This window comes from Budorcas taxicolor, chromosome 10 (assembly GCF_023091745.1).
Source record: "Budorcas taxicolor isolate Tak-1 chromosome 10, Takin1.1, whole genome shotgun sequence".
In the NCBI taxonomy this organism is placed as follows: Eukaryota; Metazoa; Chordata; class Mammalia; order Artiodactyla; family Bovidae; genus Budorcas; species Budorcas taxicolor.
Genome location: NC_068919.1, coordinates 14,788,643 through 14,808,480, shown reverse-complemented (window position 1 = coordinate 14,808,480; position 19,838 = coordinate 14,788,643). Strand labels below are relative to the sequence as shown.

Here is a 19,838-nt window from a genome sequence, read left to right as displayed (position 1 = left end):
CCCTCTGTGGGGCCCCACCCATTGCCAGGCACACCCACCTGCCTCTTAGGTTATACGGGCATCTTGGGTGGAGCAGGACATGGTTTCTGCCAACCGGAAAGGAGTCATGACAATGCCAGGAAGAGCATCAAAACCCAGCCCTACCATGGAGGGCTGCAGACCCTTCCCATCCCCCTTCTGCTCCTGGCATGCGGAATGCATCCTGCGCCATTGACTGCCTCCACCTGTGCAGGCTCCCACCCCTCCACCATCCTGCCTCCCCCGACCCCATCCCACATCACCGCAGCTGTTGACCTTCTCCACATGCCCCTCAGAGCTGCTCCTCTTCTCAGCCTCCCACCTGTGGTTGGACTCAGCTGTGTCTGGCTGCTTGAAGGCCCATTCTAATAGGGCCCAGATCTAGATAAAGGATGAAGCTCCCATGGGGAACATGGGCAGCAGTCATGGGGATGGAAGACATCTTTAACGCAGTATCTCGGTCCTCTCTGGGTTTCCCAGCCCACGTGGAGGCGGCCGTCCATCCCCTTCTAACCCACCTGTGCAGTAGAGGGGTCTGGAGAGCTGCTGGCCTGCCTGCCTGGCACTCTCCCAGGGCCTCGCTTTGAGATTATGTTTTGGCCTTCAGTCTCAAGTGTGGGGAGATCGGGAAGCATATGCCTGCCCGCAAAGCTCCAGGCCTGTTCAGCTCAAGTACGAAGCCCCTGGTTCTTGGCCTGCAGGCAGGGCACCCATGGCTTTCTCAGCCAGGCTCAGCATCCAGCCCACTTTGCACTGGCCTGACTGCCCCCAGCTAGGCTGGGCTCTGGATCACACTGCTTTGGGGCTGCAGGGCCTCTGTCTGACCACACCTGGGAAACAAGGGTCCCACCATTCCTCCATGTTCCCATTTCCTTCTTGGAAGATCTCCAAAGCTCTGGAGTCCTGTAATCCCATGTTTCCCAGATGGGAAACCTCGAAGGGCAGGACAAGGAAGGTCCAGGCGGTTGAGTGCTGAGGGGACTTGGCTCCAAGCCCTGGGTGGGGCCCACCTCCCAGTGTGATCTGGGGTCTCCACGAGGACCGACCTGTCCCAGAAACCACCACCTTCCAGGCTTCCCTGAAAGTCTGAGAGACTCGAGGCTGCATCCCATGGGGCTCTGGTCTCCAGGAGGCTCTGCCTAGAAGGCAAACGGGTGTCCCTGAGCCCGGGGAGGGGCCTGCGGGCCTGACCCTTCCTATCCCAGCCTCCCCCACCTCAGAGAACCTGCCACGTGCCACATGTTAGGCTGATGAATCAGACCCTCGGCGGGCTCACAGTCTGTACCAGAGAAAGGCAAAGGAAGCTTCCAAGAGGAGCGGGGCTTTTAAGAGGGGCCTGGATGGAGGAGTGGGGTTGGCAGAGTGGGCAGGGTGGTGACAGTTGGGCAGTCAGGAGCTCACTCCTGTCCCTCTATGTGCCTGGTCTCAGTCCTCCATGCCCCTCAGAGCAAGGGCAGCTTGGCCTTGGGGCTGCTAAGGGTGACTGGGGGGGGATGACCAAACCTAAATGCCTTGAAGGTGGCCCTGCCCGCCAGCCAGAGGGGTCTTTGGAGCAGAACCCCTCAGGGGTTGCCCAGCCCCCCATCTTCCCAACACTGAGCAGAGAGAAACTCAGACCTGGGGGGCTGTCCCAAAGCTGAGGGTCTAGACCTGGAGCCCTTGAGTGAGTGGGTTCCATGACTCCACGAACTCTAAGGTGTGGACGAACTTCATGGGTGTGCGCGTGCAGGGGCACTTTATCCTGGCGGCAAGGTCTGTCCCTTCTACGGTATGCACATGGCAGTTTGTGACCCCCCAAAGGGAGGAGCCTTGTTCTGGACATCAGGGCTGGGAGGAGCTCTAGGACTTGGTGGGACTGACTCCTGCATTTACTGAAGAGGAAACTGAGGCCCAGAAGGAGACATGCTTTGTTCAAAGTCATCCTGTTCCTGGTCCAGGGCCTCGAAGAGCCCTCTGAAAAAGTTAAAGTGAAAGCGTTAGTCACTCAGTTGTGTGACTCTTTGCGATCCCCTGGAGCATACCCACCAGGCTCCTCTGTCCATGGGGATTCTCCAGGCAAGAATACTGGAGTGGGTTGCCACGCCCTCCTCCAGGATCTTCCCAACCCAGGGACTGAACCTGTGTCTCTTACGTCTCCCGCATTGTGGGCAGGTTCTTTACCACTAGAGCCCCGTGGGAAGTCTCTGATGGGCCCTCTGGAGGATGTGTTTCTCAGTGCCGCTGGAGGGCGCTGTGTCGGGGTGGAGGGGGCTGGTCAGCGAGCAGATCCCTGGGCCCCATTCCAAAGGTACCGATACAGTATCCTTGCACACCAGAGTTCGTGTGCAAACTCTGTTCTAGAGGACAGGGTGTGCGCCTGCTCACGTTACACAGGCAGTGCTTGTGGAGCTGACTTCTGGAGCCATGGTTAAGCGTGTGGTTGAGAGTATGGCTTTGCGTTCCAAACGGTACCTTGCTACTCACTTGCTGGGTGTCCTTGGGCAAGTCTCTCTTGACCTCTCTGTGCTTTGGCTTCTCCATCTGTAAAATGGGGGCATTCACAATAGCTCCTATCTCATGTGAATGGTACAGCTGATAAAGGAAGCCCTCAGCAAGTGCTGACATGGGATTCCTGCTCATTCTCCCTCTCCCTGGGCTTGGGAATCCAAGGACAACAGGCTGCCTGGGTGCATCTTCTCAAAGTAAGGATGACCTTTGTGTCTGGGTGGCGGCTGGTTCTTGTCCTGGGCTGGGCAGGTCCCTCTGGGGAGCATCTTTCCAAACATGTGCTCCATGCAGTTCTCCCTGCCCTGAGCACTGACCCGGGGAGCAGCAGCCTCGATGGCCCGGGCCTCATCTCATCCTGCGACCTCCCAGCCTCAGGGATGCGGCAGGTGCTCGGTAAGTGGATGAATGCTCTGCCCGAGGCCCAGGGGCAGCTGGAGGCCTGCACCACCTTGAAAAGTGTTACCAAGAACATGACGACTCTGCCCCAGGAAATAAAAGGATGTCACACATAGGCTGACCCTTCATGGGCAAAGAGCTGAGCAGCGCTGGAACCACAGCCCCACCACCGTCCACTCAGCCCACACTTACTGTGCGCCTGCAAGACCAGGTTCTTGGCACTGGGTGGGGGGGAGTGGATATCATGTGAAGAAAACAGTATGTCTGCCCTTGTGCAGCGTACGTTCTGCTGGGGGTCGGGGGAGGAGGTGGAAGATAAGACAAGTGAGTACAATTAGTGGTTTGTAACAAATGCGATGGAGGGTGGTGGTGCAGGCAAGGGGAACATGGGTCCCAGGGAGCAGCTGTGGGCGGGCTGCGGTTTCAAATAGGGTGGTCAGGTCAGGCCTCACTGAGATGCCATGTGAGCAAAGACCTGAATGGGACAGAAGGGAGCCACGTGGATACACTTCAGGGGAAAACATCCTGCATTTGGTATGAAGGCCCGTATGAGGTGGTGTAATACTAGCTGCCAGGAACATAAACGCTGAACAGTTTAGTTCAAGCTCATTGAACAGCCATCAGTGCAAGAGTCCCTGGGGGTGACACATTCCTCCATGTGGTGATTCAAGGATTCAGGCTCCTTCCGCTGGTATCTCAGCCCTTCCCCGCCTCCCACCGGAGTCACTGTCCGTTTAGAAGAGGGTGGGAAAAGGGGGCGCACGGAAGGCACATCAGCCTCTTAGGCTCCTTGGCCAGGAAGCAACCTGCCATCAGCTTCCGCTGATGAGCACTAGCCCCAGGCCCCTGATTAACGAATGGGGGCCTGGGAGCTGGCGTCCGGGGCTGGGCAGCGGCTTCCCCACAGCCCTGCGCTACGCAGGGAGCATGAGCTGCTCTTGCAGTTTGGGGGTCAGCTTGGTGTCTCTGTGGTGGCCCTCAGTGGGGAGTGGGCCTGGATGTTCAAGGGTTAGTAAGGAGGCCAAGTGGCTGGAGTGGAGTGAGAGTGGGGGGTGATGGGAGCTGAGGTCAGAGATAACGGGGTGGGGGGCTGCGGCAGACTATAGGGTCATACAGGCCACCGTTGGGCCTTGTGAGCAAACAGGAGCTCCTGGGGGTTCTGGGTGGGGAGGGCCATGATCCCAGTGTTCCAACCAGCTCCCTCTAGCGGCCGTGTGGAGAACAGACTGCCAGGGAGGTGGGAGCAGGGGCCCTGGGAGGGGGCTGCCTGCTGGTCCAGGTGTGGTGCCTTGGGAAGCGGTGGAATCAATACACTTTGAAGGCAGAGACAGCAGGACTTCCAGGTGGGTGAGCTGTGGGGTGTGAAAGAGAAAGGCAGCAAGGCCGTGGCCCAGCACGCCAGAGGGCACTGGGAGGGTGGAGACAGGAGAGGCGGAGGGGGCTCTTATAACACTGGGACCTCCAAGTGGAACCCCAGCCTCTCTGAGCCTCGCTTCCTCACCTGTAAAATGGGAGGAGAGGCCTCCTGAAAAACACTTACCTGGCGGGTGGTTGAGAGCATTACTCGACAGGATGGCTCTGAATGGCCCAAGGTGAGTAAGCCGTGCTGAGGGGGCCAGGGCAGTGGGGGCCAGCTCGCTGTGGAGAGGAGCTGGTGGCGGGGCTGGGGTGGGAGGGAAGGGGGTGCCTCTGAGAACCACCCCAGTCCTTTTCCAGCTCTGGGTCTCCTTCCCGCACGGCTCAGATCACCGTGTTGGAGCCGGAGTTGGAGCCGGGACTGCCTGGCCCTCGAGGGTGAGGACAAACTCCAGCCCAGCAATGGCACAGGACGGGCGCTGGCTGGGCCACTCCGTGCCAGGTGACTTGCTTCAGGGACCTCCACACCTCAGTTTTTAACCTGTGAAATGGGTTGGTCTGCGAGCCTCCTCAGAAACTGGAGGAAGCACGTTGGGGGAGGGGCTGGCACTGCCCACCCCCCGCAGTCCCTGCCCCGTTCCCAGCCCTGGGTGGGCAACAGACACTCTGCACAGCACGGCCCTCACGGCGGGAGGCAGCTACAAAGCAGTAATACTTTTATTCCCATCAGGGTAGCTGACGGGGCCCAACCTTGGCAAAGAAGATGGTTAGGAAGAAGAAAGGGCCAGGTTGTAGGGGCCTCCATTTTTGATGCCCCAAGCCCTCCACCCACCCTGCCAGTCAGGCTTCCAGACCCGAGGCGGGCGACGGCTGGCTCTGCAGGGCGGGCCACCCTTGAGGGCTCCCTAGGCAAGGCCATCTGCCAGCAGTGTCGAAGGTGAGTCCAGCAAAGCTCTTCCAGTGCAGACAGCAAACGGAGAAGGCGCAACAGGTGGGTCTTCCCCTTGGTGACCAGTCCTGAGCTCTCAGCGTCCACCCCAGCCTCAGGGGGGGCCCTGCTGGCTCCGCCTCTCCTCCAGCGCCCTGCACACCCACATGGACACCACGGTGGCATTTCCATCGTTGAACTGCACGATGAACGGGTGGCCCTGTGGGGAAGAGGAGGAAGCTGTGACAGGCATTCCCTGGACTTTGCACGTCGCCTGTTCACCGCCTTCCTCAACAGCCCTAAGAGGTGAGGGCAGCTTCAGTCCTGTTTCATAGCCTTGATCACTGAGGCCCAAGGCAGAGCAGTCTGGAGCCTGTCTGGAGCACTTGCTGCAGCCCTCATATTCTACCTTCTCCTTAAACTCCAACCAGCCTGGAAGGTCCCCCAGGGTATGAACCTGTCTTAATTCCACACAGCCTGGCCGTTGCTCGGCCCAGCGTCACTCCCAACAGCTGGCAGGCAAGGCCGGGCACCGGAGCCGCCAGCGTTCCAGTCCAGTTCCTGCCCAGAAACCAGAGAATCATCTCGCCAGGGGCTACGCCAAGCCCAGTTTTCTTTTGTTTCAAGCTCTCCTATGAACAAGCCACAGTCTACGAGTGGAGGGAAGGCAAAGTGACAGGGGGTGCGGGGGCAGGAGGGATGCGCTGGCTCCTGCTGAGCAGCTGGGAGCTGGGAACTGGACTCTGGAGTACAGCCACCTCATGCTCTAACTTCTGCTGCTGCTGCTGAGTCGCTTCAGTCGTGTCCGACTCTGTGCGACCCCATAGACGGCAGCCCACCAGGCTCCCCGGTCCCTGAGATTCTCCAGGCAAGAACACTGGAGTGGGCTGCCATTTCCTTCCCCAATGCATGAAAGTGAAAAGTGAAAGTGAAGTCACTCAGTAGTGTCTGAGCCTCAGCGACCCGATGGACTGCAGCCCACCAGGCTCCTCCACCCATGGGATTTTCCAGGCAAGGGTACTGGAGTGGGGTGCCATTGTCTAACTACTTACCCACAGTCAGTCCCTCCCCTGCTGTCCAGGAGACAAGATCTCTCCTGATGATCTTAGGGCCTCCTTGGGAGTTCCCGGGAATGGTCAGAAAAAAGCAGGGGCAAGCCACGGGTGAGAGGAAAACTGCAAAGCCTTCCCCTCTTCCCCAAGTGCTTGTCTGTTAAGCAGCGCTCGCGAGGCAGTGTCCTCCCCTACCAAACTCTGCAGCTTGAGACTCGGGGAGCCACGGTGGGCAAGCAGAGAGAATAGGGGGCTCTCACACCCCCAGCTCCTTTTCTCCCTCTGGCTTCAGCTCTCCAGCTCCAGCTGCCCTGCTCCGCCTGTTCTGAGCCCTTCTTAGGTGCCCTCTCCCCACCCACCCCTACCGCCCTCCCCCAGGCTGGGCTTTCCAGGCAGCTTTCCCTATGAGCTCATCAGGAGGCGCTGGGTTGGGGCTTGGACGCTTAGACCCCATGTCTGTAGGAGCAGTCAAAGCCCAGGCCGGGGGAGGGAAGGGGGTTGCTTAGTCAGCCCAGAGATGTCCCTGGAACAGGAAGAAGAACGTCCAGGCTTCCTCACCCCAGGCTGACACCACGCCCCTTGCCCAGTTTTCCCAGTTTGGGCAGGAAAACCTGCTCCTGGAGCACCCTGTGTGGGGCCAGCTCAGAGGCACAGGGAGCAGTGTCAAAGGTGCAGGGAGGAAGGGAGCTCGGCTTAGAGGGAGCCAAGGGCACCCCACCCAGGGCAGAGGGTCACCAAGATCACAGTGGAGCTGGGCCTGCAGCCCTGCCTGGCACCTTCTGTGATCTGCCTATGGCTTCCAACACACCTGCAAGGCCCCCCAAAGGAGCAGGTGCCCCTTCAGACTGCAGCTGGGGAAGGGGGTGGGAGGTCAGGTTGGGTGGGCATCCCCCCAGGCTGCACAAGCCTGAGTGGGGGCTGAGGCAGGAGAGCCCAGGTAGGACTCTCTCGTGGCCCTCATACGTTTCCCACCCCCCCATATTCCCACCTCATGTGTCCCCCCACCCATATATATAATCCCACCTCATGTATGCCTGCCTAAATCAGCAGCCAGACAGAAGGAACTCTTCCTGAAGTCAGCGAGCACGTTTCCTTTGCAGGAGGCTCAGCGGAGGCGACCTTGTGCCCTTCTGAAGAACAAAGGGAGATGCCGTGCTCAGGAGCCGGTGGGCCCCTCCCCTGCAGCCCGGGGTGCACAGTGTCACTCTCCCAGAATGCCGGGTGACTTTGGGGGCCATATGCTGCATCTCTGCTGTCATCTGTTCAGGAGCAAGCAGAGCGGAACCGCAGGAGGGGAGAGGGGAGCGTTCTTCCAGCTACAGCAAGGCTGAGGGCTGCGCTGCAGGAAGCATCTCGCCCAGGTGTCCCGGGAGGCGGACGAGGAGAGGGTGGGCATCCACCGCTTTGGTGGAGATTCTGCCCCCTTCCTCTCCTACCCCCACCCCCTGGCTGGGACGGGACCCCCACCTCCTGTGTACCCCTGGGGCTTTACACCACCCAGCACGGGAGTGACTGAGACGAGTGGTTTTGTCCCCAGCTACTGTTGATGGGTTTGGGGGGGATAAGAAGAGGAATCACAGAGGGAGAAAGAAAGGAGAGACACAGAGACGGAGGGGAGACCCCAGCCTCCCCAGGCAGCCTGGGCTGTGACAGGTGAACCTGGGAGCCGCAGACTGCCTGGTCCACCACGTGACTGGACGCGCCGAGAAAGCCAGTATGCGGGGAGTGAGAGCACGGACAGTTGTCCAGAAGGAAATGAGCTGAGATGGCACTGGGAAGGCTGGAGATCATGGCAGTCTGGGGGCATTTCTGCCTCCAGGGTCCAAGGGTGCCTCAAGGTCTGGGGTGGAGGCGCTGAATCACACAGGTGCCATGATAATCTCCCCTTTGCAGATGAGGAAACAGAGGCCACAGGCTCACGGTTGACCTGTGCCGGCTCCCAGAGCTGTGACTGGATCACAAGTCTCTGAAACCCAAACCTACTGTCCGGGGCTCTTCCCGGGCTGATTAGGGGCAGGCGGACACTGGGAGTCACTTTTCCCTTGCCTGATTTCTGCCACGGGATTCAGGCCTGCCTGACCGGAGGGGACTGAGGCTGCAGGTCCTGACCCCTGGGAGAGTGGTGTCAGGGTGGTAGGTCACTCTTACTTGACTCCCCCCTCCCATCAGCCCTGGGTGGGAAGCAGGGTAAGTACACCATAACCCCATTTTACAGAAGAGGAAACTGAGCGCGGGAGGGAACATGACTTGTTAAGTGCTAGGGCTTCTGGTTGCTCCTCTGGTACATTCTCAGGGCTGGACCCCAGCCCCTGAGACCCCGCCACCCTGTGGGCTCCTTTCCTCCCTACCTAGCAGATGCTCCTCCAGCCCCAGACATGCACGGAGCAGCTATTCCTCACGAGTTTAATGAATAAACAAAAGCTGATGGACAATGCTGGCAAAAAGCATGAAGATCACTCTGCCACCCTGAGGGGCCCCAGTTCCTAGGTAGATCCTGACAGGCCTGAGCAGGTGCGTGCAACCACCAGAAGCCTGGAGATGGATGGAAACTATACACTGGTTAATACCGAGTCCAGCACCCTGGACCGAGCACTGTGTGCCAGGCCTTGCCAAGAGCTTAGTCCTGATTCTCCCACCCCCATGCTCACTGCGGAGGTGCACATGGCCACCTGGCCGATGAGGAAACAGACACTCAGGGAGCTGTGTGAAGTCACGGAAGCCAGGGCTGGGCTGGAAGCACCACCTGGGTCTCTGGACGCCAGGTGCCATGCTCAGGACCGCATGCTCTCCGACACCTATGGCATGACGGCTGCCCTCACAGGCCCCTCCTGGGGTTTCTGTGTGGCCCCCTGCACCACACCCTCTACAGTACCTGGGTAAATGCACACCCCGGCCCCCTCTCCCAGGCAGAGGAATCCAGACACGGACAAGCTCCCCAGCTCCCTCGGACTACCAGGGTCAACAGGAGCATGGCGTGGCCCACCCCCTGCTGCCAGAACACCCACACGCCGCTCGTTGAGAGCATCTTCCACCCACGGTGACTGCCCCAGACACCCAGGCCTCTGCTGCCCGCACAGAGTGTGTGTGAGCGGTCACTCTGCAGGCCGGACCCCGGACGAGCTCACTGGCCTCCGTGCCAGGCAGGGGGAGCCACTCTCCTTTCCAGGATTCTCTCAGGGCCAGCTGCAACCATTAAACCGGCGAGGGCTGAGGTAAAATGCACCACAAACTCCGCCACAGAAGACGGAGGCATCGTGAAGGGGAGAGGACGGGACCGCAAGAGGTAGGATGGACCCCAAGGTGGGGCACAGTGGAGGGTGAGCGCCGGGTCAACGACAAGCAAAGCCAGCGGGTCGCCGGGTGCAGACCTCCCACCACCGGGCAGATGGTGCTCCGGCAGCAACTCGTGACGAGGAACCAGAGCACGAGGCGTGTCCAGCACACCCTCCTCCACCTGGGCACTAGCGTCCAGGGCTTTGCCAGAATCTGGCCCTCGACTTTGGTAATAACGTCCTAAATTTTTGCCCACTGGTGTCATTGTGATGAGACGCTTTCCTGATGAATAACAGCATGACCCTCCCTCTATGGACAGCACTCCATGCTTCTGCCAGAGGGGACAGGGAGAGGAGGGGTCCGGGTGCCCACCGCACGGGCACGCGGTGGACGTTTTGAACCTGCTGCGGTGGAGGGCGGCCTGAGGCTGACATGTCTGGACTCCCAGGCCAGTGCTCATTCACTGACACTTTGCTCTGTGACATCAGTTGGGCTTCGAGTTTCTTCCCAAATAGGAATTTACCCCACTGGGGTCTCCACACTTTCTTCTCTTGTATAACTTCCTAGAGAACTCTGCATGTGAATCATGTAATGCCTTGCTGGTGTGGCTGCCGCCCTGCTACAGTGCTGGCAGGTAGCAAGTCCTCCATTAGCCGTGGGCCTGTGGCAGGTAAAGAATCCAATGTGGGAGGCCTGGGTTCGATCCCTGGGTCAGGAAGATCCCCTGGAGAAGGGAATGGCAACCCACTCCTGGATTCTTGCCTGGAGAATCCCATGGACAGAGGAGCCTGACGGGTTACAGTCCATGGAGCCACAAAAGAGTCAGACACGACTGAACTGACTAACACCCCGTGGCAGGAACCAGTGACCTGCCTGTCCTCTCTGCCTGCATCTGGTCACCGAGCCCCTGCTGTGGGCCAGGCCTGGGTTGCCTAAAATGGCTCTGAAACCACCCAGCACCCTGTTTACAGACAAAGGAGACCGAGAGGCCAACAGACGCGACCTGAGCTAAAGTCACAGAGCTGGAAGGTGGCAGAGCTAAGGGCTGAACCCAGGACAGTGTTCTGCCACGAGGACACCACACCACTCTGCTCACTGAGCTTGGGCACAGCGAGTTTAAAATCCCTACTTTTTAATAGAATATATGGTACAATATTATTTTTTATTGTTACACATTTTATTAACCCCTTGAATAAGTTACCAAAGGAGGTACTGTGTTCCCTCCACTCTCTATAACAACCCAGGCTTTATTCGGAGGAATGGGATAATAAATTCTGTGCCTGTTCATGTTTATGGCATATTATTTTTAACTGGGGCTTCCCTGATAGCTCAGTTGGTAAAGAATCTGCCTGCAATGCAGGAGACCCCAGTTCGCTTTCTGGGTTGGGAAGATCCACTGGAGAAGGGATAGGCTACCCACTCCCGTATTCTTGGGCTTCCCTTGTGGTTCAGCTGGTAAAGAATCCGCCTGCAATGTGGGAGACCTGGGTTTGATCCCTGGGTTGGGAAGATCCCTTGGAGAAGGGAAAGGCTACCCACTCCAGTATTCTGGCCTGGAGAATTCCGTGGACTTAACTGGTAGTTTTTAACTGACAAACTAAAAAGAGAGCGGCAAAAAAGGCAAACAGTGTCCTCCCTGATCCAAGCTGTATCAGGCACTTCTCATCAAGTAATTTATTTATTACTCCGCAAGTCTATTTATTGAGTATTACCCTATGCCTGTTCTACAGACGGGGAAGCTAAGGCACAGAAAGACTAAGGACTCTGTCCAGGACCAGGGCGCTTGCACGTGGCGCTGTCCCTGGAGCCCATGTCCTCAGCCATCACACCGTCCTTCCCCACCAGCACCAGGGCTGGAGGGCGGCACCCACTCTGCAGGACAGCCAGCCGTCAGAGCAGGCGCCGGGGGTCTGCGTGGTAACCCCAGCCCACCCGGTTCTCTGCTCCTTCTCTTTGGGTCTAGATTCTAGGGAAGCAGGAAAATGAAGACCTGGGATCTGGCAGGAATTTTCCAGAGCCACAGAGACCACACCCTAGAGAAAAAGTGAAAAGTGAAAGTGGAAGTCACTCAGTCGTGTCCGACTCTTTGTGACCTCACAGACTATACAGTCCATGGAATTCTCCAGGTTCCCTCATTGCAGGCGGATTCCTTACCAGCTGAGCCACAAGGGAAGCCCAAGAATACGGGAGTGGGTAGCCTATCCCTTCTCCAGAGGATCTTCCTGACCCAGGAATCAAACCGGAGTCTCCTGCATTGCAGGCGGATTCTTCACCAACTGAGCTATGAGGGAAGTGCCCCCCAGAGATAAGGGCGGCCATAATAAACAGGGTGCCTGGCAGCAGACTGCACCCCATGCCTAAGATCTTCTGAGGCCTTGACTCCTGTCTTCTCTCGAGGGGTGCCATCTCTTCCGGAACAAGTGCACACACCTGTCCTGCTGTGTGTTATCAACATTTGAGCCCACCTTATTCCTAGCACGAGACTGGAAGCCTCGAGAACACGTGGTGCTGATCACTGAGGAACCACCAGGAGAAGTTAGCTGGATTGACAGGCACGTTTCACTGCTTTCCAGGAGCCTGGTGCTAGGTTGGGAAGTGCAGCAGGTTGGGCGGGCAGGCCCGGGAGAAGGCTCCACAAGCTGAGGCTGCTCTGGACTCCCTGGACCAGAGAGGGCTCCAGAGAGGGCTTTTCTCTCTCTGGAGGAGCCTCAGGCCACCAGCCACCTCCTGGCCCACCAAGGATGCTGCACAGGGCAGAACACCAAGGACCCATGAGTCAGTTCAAGCAACTAAACCAACCCCTCTCCTCCTACCAAAAAGCAAGCCAGCCCAGCTCAAGTACACTCCAGTTAAGTCCAAAATAAAAAGAGTCCAACATGAGCCACAGGACCCAGTCCAGTGATTAGGCAGGCCCTCTAAGAGGTGATCTGAGAGGCCAGAGGGGCCCTACAGTCAATGCATTGCCCATCACTTCACCTTTCTGCTCTGGGCTTGCCGACCTTCCTTGAAGGTGCTCTGTGTGTCCCTTTAGGATCCAGCCCTTGTGGCAAGGGTACTTCAGTCCCTTTAATTATGGAGAAGTGGTGGGAGGGGATGGGACCTCAGAGACCAGCAGGGCCACAGGGGCTGAGCTGCGTTGGGGTTTCCACAGTTTGATTCAAATCATTAAGATATTTTAAGCTATATTTGTTTTTTAAAAAAACTAATTAAAAATAACATATACACTCAACTATCTTCAAGTCTTAACTGCTACCTGGCATACTGGCAGTGTGTTACCCAACACTGTGATGGTAACTGATCTTCTATAGCTCTTCGGATGGGTGGTCTGGTTAGATCTTGTTAGATCGGTGCATATTACTGACTGCTAATATATGCGCTTAGCCTAGGAAGGCTGGGCTGGTGCACTGGGCACCTGAAAGAACTCAGGGCTGTGACGTCCACTTACTGGAGCCAGTGCACTGAGCCTACAGAGCGTGTCAGCCTGGTGGCCAGGCGCACGATGCCCAACCGGGGTGTGGGTCAAGCCTTCCAGTGGCGTCAGCTCCTACAGGCTTTGAGTCCCTCTTCTCTGATCTGTATGTAGACTTATTATAAGCAATTCATACGAACAGCAGCTAGCTACTGTCAGCAACTAAACTCTAAAACTTTTCTGCTATTCCTTTTTTAAGCTTCTACATGGGTTTAAAAGATGCCTAAGCTGAGAGGACAGTTGGGGGAGTCTGGATTTCCTTGATATGAGGCTCCTGAGACAGTGTCAGAGATAAGTGGGATGCCGATGCAGATACTAGACTGCAACCATCACCCATGACCCCAGCTCTCAGATTTTTGTGTCCTTCAACAGAGGTCTCATGCATCTATAAAAACAGTAAAGCGTCTGCACACAATGCGGGAGACCCGGGTTCAATCCCTGGGTCGGGAAGATCCCCTGGAGAAGGAAATGGCAACCCACTCCAGTACTTTTGCCTAGAAAATTCTATGGATGGAGGAGCCTGGTGGGCTATAGTCCATGGGGTCGCAAACAGTCGGACACTGAGCAACTTCACTTCAACACATTCATGCTAAAAAAAAAAGCTACTTTCCCCTATATTAATAATGAGATCCTGCATTAATTTTACACAATAAAAAGCATTCCAATGCTGAAGATTCAAAACTAGCAATCTAATCCCTACTTACCCTGGAGACAACTTCAGATTAGAGAAGTTAAACAATTTTTGGAAAAATGCAGAGACTGTCCAATGTCTGCTAAACTGCTGACAAGGGCAGGGCAGTGGACAAACCTATATAATATTAATATTTTTTAAGATTTTTTTTTAATGTGGACCATTTTTAAAGTCATTATTGAATTTGTTACAGTATTGCTTCTATTTCATGTTTTGGTGTTTTGGCCATGAGGCATGTTAGGATCTTAGCTCCTTGACCAGGGACTGAACTCACACCCTTGCACTGGAAGGTGAAGTCTTGACCACTGGACCCCCAGGGAAGTCCCTAATATTAATTAGTGTACATGAGATAATAAGTCATGCTCCTCCTGAAGGTCTGCTTCCTTCGGGGTGGGTGTGCCTGGGCTAATCAACAGGGGGTGTCTGGGAGGAAGGTGTTGGACTGAGGCTGCAGTAGGGGGTGGGGGGGGGAGGTTCCCCAGGAGTGACTCAGCAGGAAGAAGCTGAGGCACCACCAGAGCAACTCTTGCATCCGCCCCCATGTCGGGTAAGGCAAGGGGCCCTGGCCTGAGAGTCAGTGGGCCTCCTCTCGACAGCCCTGGACTCATGGAGGCTTGGGAAGGGCCATGATGGCCTCATTTATAGAAGAGAAAACACTCCAGGGCACCTCCATTCCCTTGGCTTCATCATCCCACATGGAGGGACTTGGGTTGTCATGGTGCCTTTCCGCCCTTCCCCCGGGGAGGAGGAGGAGTCAGGCTGGCGGGAAGTACGCAGCAGGCCCAGCCCAGGGGTCTCCTGCCCACAGGAGGGCTGGGTGCTGGCCTGCCCGCTTCTGGCGAGCTCCCAGGCAGGCTCCGGACTGCTGTTCGCCTCTGATGGGGCTCTGTGGGAAATTCCCAGCAAAGCCCGGCACATCAGCACAGCCTTTGACTTAGACTGCATAGAAGGAGAGCTTATGCTTCCTTTCTGCCATTTCCTGAGTCTTATTTCTCAGCTGGGTTTGAACACGGGGAGGCTGCTGGCTGGCCTTGTCACCCTACTGAATATCTCTGCTCCCTCAGCCTCTGGGCTGGGGTAGGAAACTGCCTGACTGCAGACAGGCTTCCCAGACACTGGGTAGCGTGATGGGAGGCCACTACGCTTCCATGTAGAATACACTGAGGGAGCGGCAGTGAGACGAAGATGTGAGCCTTGCCTGTCAGCTCGTGTGGAATCTCACCGTCTGCCTAGCGTGGCTTACCTGGGCCAATGCCCTGCTGCAAAGCTCTCAGAGGCAAGGCGTTGGTCCTGAGACTGTGCTTTCTCAGCCTCTGATTCCTAAAGCTGGGGGTGCGGGTTCCCTTCTAGTCTTTACTTTTCTTTGAAATGAAGAAATGGTCCTCAGCTGTGACATGCCATTTCAATCACCCTTCCTGAGTTTATTCTTCACAAATACCACGGAAATAGATGTTTCTTCCCAAATATTCAATTATTAGCAGCAAATTGCTTCCCTCTAGCCACCCTAGACTGTACATGAGGCACCTCAGGGGGTCAAGGTGAGATCTGCTTTCACCTGAGCAGATCTATGTGTTCCTACACAGGGTGATTGGCCAGGAAATGGCCCATCGAGAGGGCGAGGTATTTCCAGAGGCTCCGCCAGTCATTCTAGGGCCTATGTTGACAGGGCAGCCCCAGGACCAGAGAAGTGTGGTACAGGAGAGGGCACAGGGAAACTGCAGTGGGCCACTGTGAAGGGAAAGGAGCGGGGTGTGTGTGTGCAGGTGTCTGTGTGTGTGTGCGCACGCATATGTGCGTGTGCGTGTGTGTATGTGTGTGCCAGCACCCGGGAGTTTATGTTGGAGGAAGTGGATCCATGTGGGTGGCAGAAGGGTGCCCCCTGCCCATTTAGAGGGGCTGTGGTGGCTGCCCTGTAGAGAACTCAGACAAGATGGGTGAGCGGGAAGAGCAGGGAGCATGCTGGTTATCCCAGTCACTCTCTGAGCAGATACCGAGAGAAGTCAGGACCGGAGGATGCCAGAGAGAGTGGGGTTCTTGCTCCAATAATGCTGAGGCCTCCTATCTGAGAGGCTGATTCTGCAGCAGGTCCAAGCAATGAATAGGGGGGCCATTACAGGCATCCGGATGTTCAGGGTTTGTCTTTTGGTGTGATGGGCTGTGTGGTGGTGGCAGTTTACAGACACAATGCTTAAAAGGATGGTTCCCTCCTGTCCTCTTTTGTTCTTACCTTTTGAGATTTGATGTTTAAACTCTGAGACCTTGGCTCTCTCTGTGTATATATGCATACGTGGGGATGTGAGTGGGCAGAGGGGAAGTTCCATCACAATTTCTGGCAGAGTGGGGAGCTCAGTAAGCTTGTTGAACAAAACAGAATGGACTGATTCTGACAGTGAGAGAATGAAGAGGTGGGTACAGACTAAGCCTAACAGTCCGCTCTCTACAAACTCCCAATCAAGGAACATTTTACCAAAACCATAACAGATGAATTAGTAAGAAAGGAAATCTGCAAGTGCCAAAAATGAAGAGGAAATGGAAAACCTCTTCAGTAAGGGTGTGAGTCGAGGTCTTGTGGCCCTAAGGGAGGCTATCAGTTCCAGGAATGCACTACCTGGAAAGTGTGAAATACTAAGTGGAAACAGAAGAAAGGGTCCAGCTGGGGAGCTGGCCTGGGACCCTGAGCAAAGCTGGGACTGCAGAAAGTCTGCCCATCAGCAAAGGGGACGCTATGTAAGGTGGCTCTGAGCCTCGTGCAGTTTGTGGTCCTATGTACCACTGTTCTGGTCTGAGAACACAAGGCTGATTAATCTAACATAACATTGATATTGATCCAGCAATACTCTGGAGTATGTCTCAGGAGCAAATGAAAAAACATTCTGAGGCAGTACTTCTGGAATGTAATCATCTCCACAGCAATAAGCCCCATTCAGAATGAGCTTACAATAAAAATTCTAAAACACGTGAGGAAACAATTACCCATGGACAAGAGCCAGCAGACACAACACGTGGGAAGATTACAGCTCTCAGAACCAAGGTGACAGGTAAATAATTGGAAAGAAAATGCAAAACAATGTACAGTTGAAAAGACTAAAGACAAAAAAGAAGCTGAAACACTGAGAACAAGATATTATGAAAAAGAGAAGAGAGATTTGAAAAAGAATCGAATATAACTTATAGAAATAACACGTGTAGTGAGTGGGAAAAACAAGAGAAACTCTCCATAGATGAGCCAGACAGCAGGCTGAATATAGCTGAGGAGAGACTTAGCAAGCTGGAAGAATGGTCTGAGAAAGTTATCCAAAGCACTACTCAGTACTGAGAGATAAACAAAAAATAATTTTTTAGTGTGAAAGAGACACCCCCAGAGGAAAGAATAAGAAGAGACAAGACAGTGACAGATGGAAAATATTCAAAGAGACAACATCTGAAAATTTTGAGAACTGATGAAAGATATGAATTTTCAGATTCAAAAATCAAAATGATCTCCAAGTAGAATAACAATAAAGAAATCTATACCCAGACAAATTGTAGGGAAACTGAAGGATACCAGGAACAGAGATGTTAAAAGCTCCCAGAGAGAAAGACCATGGCAACTGGGCAGATTCTCACCAGCTAGTGGAGAAGCCTGGAGAAGGAAATGGCAACCCACCCCAGTGGATAATTTCTGGAGAGTTGCCTGGAGAATTCCGTGGACAGAGGAACCTGGTGGGCTGCTGTCCATGGGGTCACACAGAGCTGGACACGACTGAAGCGACTTGGCATACATGCGTGCATTGGAGAAGGAAATGGCAACGCACTCCAGTGTTCTTGCCTGGAGAATCCCAGGGACAGAGGAGTCTGGTGCGCTGCCATCTATGGGGCTGCACAGAGTCGGACACGACTGAAGCGACTTAGCAGCAGCAGCAGCATGGAGAAGCCAGATGAAAACAGAGTATCTTCAAGGCTCTGGGGAAACAGTCAATCTAAACTCTTAAATCCAGATGAACTAACAATCAAGAGTTAGGGCAGAACTTCCCTAGAAGTCCAGTAGTTAGAATTTTGAGCTTTCACTGCTGAGGACTGGGTTTAATCCCTGGTTCAGGAACTAAGATCCTACAAGCTGTGAAGTGCAGCTCCCCCCCCACCCCAAAAAAAGAGGGCAAAGTGAAGACAATCTTAGAACAAATGACAGAACTCTTAATGTACTTCCAAAAGGAAAAGAAACTTCAGGAGGAGGAAGTAGGATGTAACAGGAATAGGAACAGATACTGGTAAACACATGGATAAATATCAACAGGTGTTGATTATACAGAATAACAAGAGTAATGACTAACTGCAAAGACCTAAAAACAAGATGCCAATGAAATCCTGGACATGAAAGAAGAAGGGGCTGATCAGAAATTCTTAGGGTCCTTATATTCGGTGGCGTGAAGCTGTGGTTGAGGCTGCTAGCTGCCTGTCAATATCCATTCCTCCTTCTTCCTTAGTGATACGAATCCTAAGTTTAATAAGGGACAGAGTTGATGTTTGGAAGAAACCAACAAAATTCTATAAAGCAATTATCCTTTAATTAAAAAATAAATTTAAATAAACAAAACAAAACAAAACAACACAGTGGGAAAGCACACACACACACACACAAAGGAGGAGTGTCATCCAGCAAAGCAGCTGCATGCCCGGCCTCCCTTGCAGCTAGTTTTTGGCCTATGCCATGTGAGCCCGTAAGCGTGTGCTGATCCACAGATCTGTCCTTAAACAAAGGAGTGTTTTGACCACTCTTCCTCACTCCTGTTGGCTAGAGCTCAAATGCCCCTCGACTAGAAAGGAATGGCCAACTCATCTGGGATATGTCCTGCCTGTCTTTATATGTGTGGGGAATATCCTGCTGTCATATTTAAGCTGTTGTTTATTTTAATCATGTGAAGTTAAAGCCAATTCTACCTAATATAAAGGTTAAGAGATTGAACCTAAAGCTGAATATTGTCGGGAAGGGGGTATATTTAGTGATTAACCTTTAGGCTTTGCTAAATTAAGTTAGAAACTTGGGGATAACCATTACAAGGCTAGAAATAGAATACAGTATCTAAACCGATGGGAAGACTAAGAAGGAAGAAAAAAAAAATCAATCTAATAGAGTAAAGAAAGGAGAAAAAAGAAGTCAGAAAGCACTGTAGAGAGAAAAGTACAAAACAGGAGAGTAGAAAAAAATGTAGGTGTATCAATAAGCAATAAATATAAATGATTAAACTAATGAATTAAAAGAGAGTCAGATAAAATTCAAGACATCAATAGGAAAATGCAGAGATTCATTTAAAAGAAAAGAGCACAGAAATAATGAAAACAAAGGGGCAGGAAAACATATAGCAGACAAACACTAACCGAAAGAAGATAGGTATATTAATATCAGACAAAAATAAAACTTAAAATATACTAAAGAGAGTCACTACATAAAGATAAAAGAAACCTTTTAAAATGAAGATACAGCATGTTGACATAGTCACCTAACATCATCACCTTAAAGAAAGTACTAACAAAATCCCGAGAAGCAAAACCACACTAACAGCGGGAGACTGTAGCACAGCTCTGTCAGTAACTGATAGATAAAGCAGGTAGGAAATTAGCAAGGACACAAAATATGTACGTAATGCAATTAACAAATTTGACCTAAAGGATGTAAAAAGGACACTTCAACAATTAAGAGAATCACATTCCTTTTAAGCAAAGAGAGTACACTGAAAAAAAAAAAACCACAGTGTAGTAACCACAGGTATTTCAACAAATAACACAAGGTCTTTGTTATTTTGGTTGATATTATATCAACCATGCTCTCTGACCAGGGTGCACAAAAGGAAGACAACGATCACAAGATAACAAAGCAACACTGAGAGTGTGCAAACAGAAATTCTTCAAATAGTTCATGGGTCAAAAAAGAAATCCCAACTGAAACTGAGAATTACTTACAAATGAATGACAATGAAAATACTCTATGTGGAATGCGGGTAAAGTAATGGAGAGCTTTACGTGGATATATTAAGGAAAAAAAGATTGGAAATTTATGAGTTAAGTCAATAAATTATAAACGGAAGAAAAAGTAAATCCAAAGAAAACATAAAACAGCAGTAATAAAGAATGCAAAAGAATCAGACATTAAAGAGATGATCAAATCAATAAAGTACTGGTTCTTTAAAAAGA

General features: G+C 53.2%; 1 protein-coding gene across 3 annotated transcripts in view; it reads right to left on the bottom strand.

Moving 5' to 3' along the window:
* Positions 1-4,958: 4,958 nt before the first annotated feature.
* The window catches only part of MAP2K5 (mitogen-activated protein kinase kinase 5), a 262,225-nt gene continuing 247,345 nt past the window's right edge, over positions 4,959-19,838 (bottom strand). For all 3 annotated transcript variants that reach the window (XM_052646192.1, XM_052646193.1, XM_052646195.1), the window contains one exon: positions 4,959-5,405. In XM_052646192.1, coding sequence (XP_052502152.1) covers positions 5,301-5,405 — 105 coding nt within the window. In that variant the 3' untranslated portion in view covers positions 4,959-5,300. The remainder of the gene's footprint in view (positions 5,406-19,838) is intronic.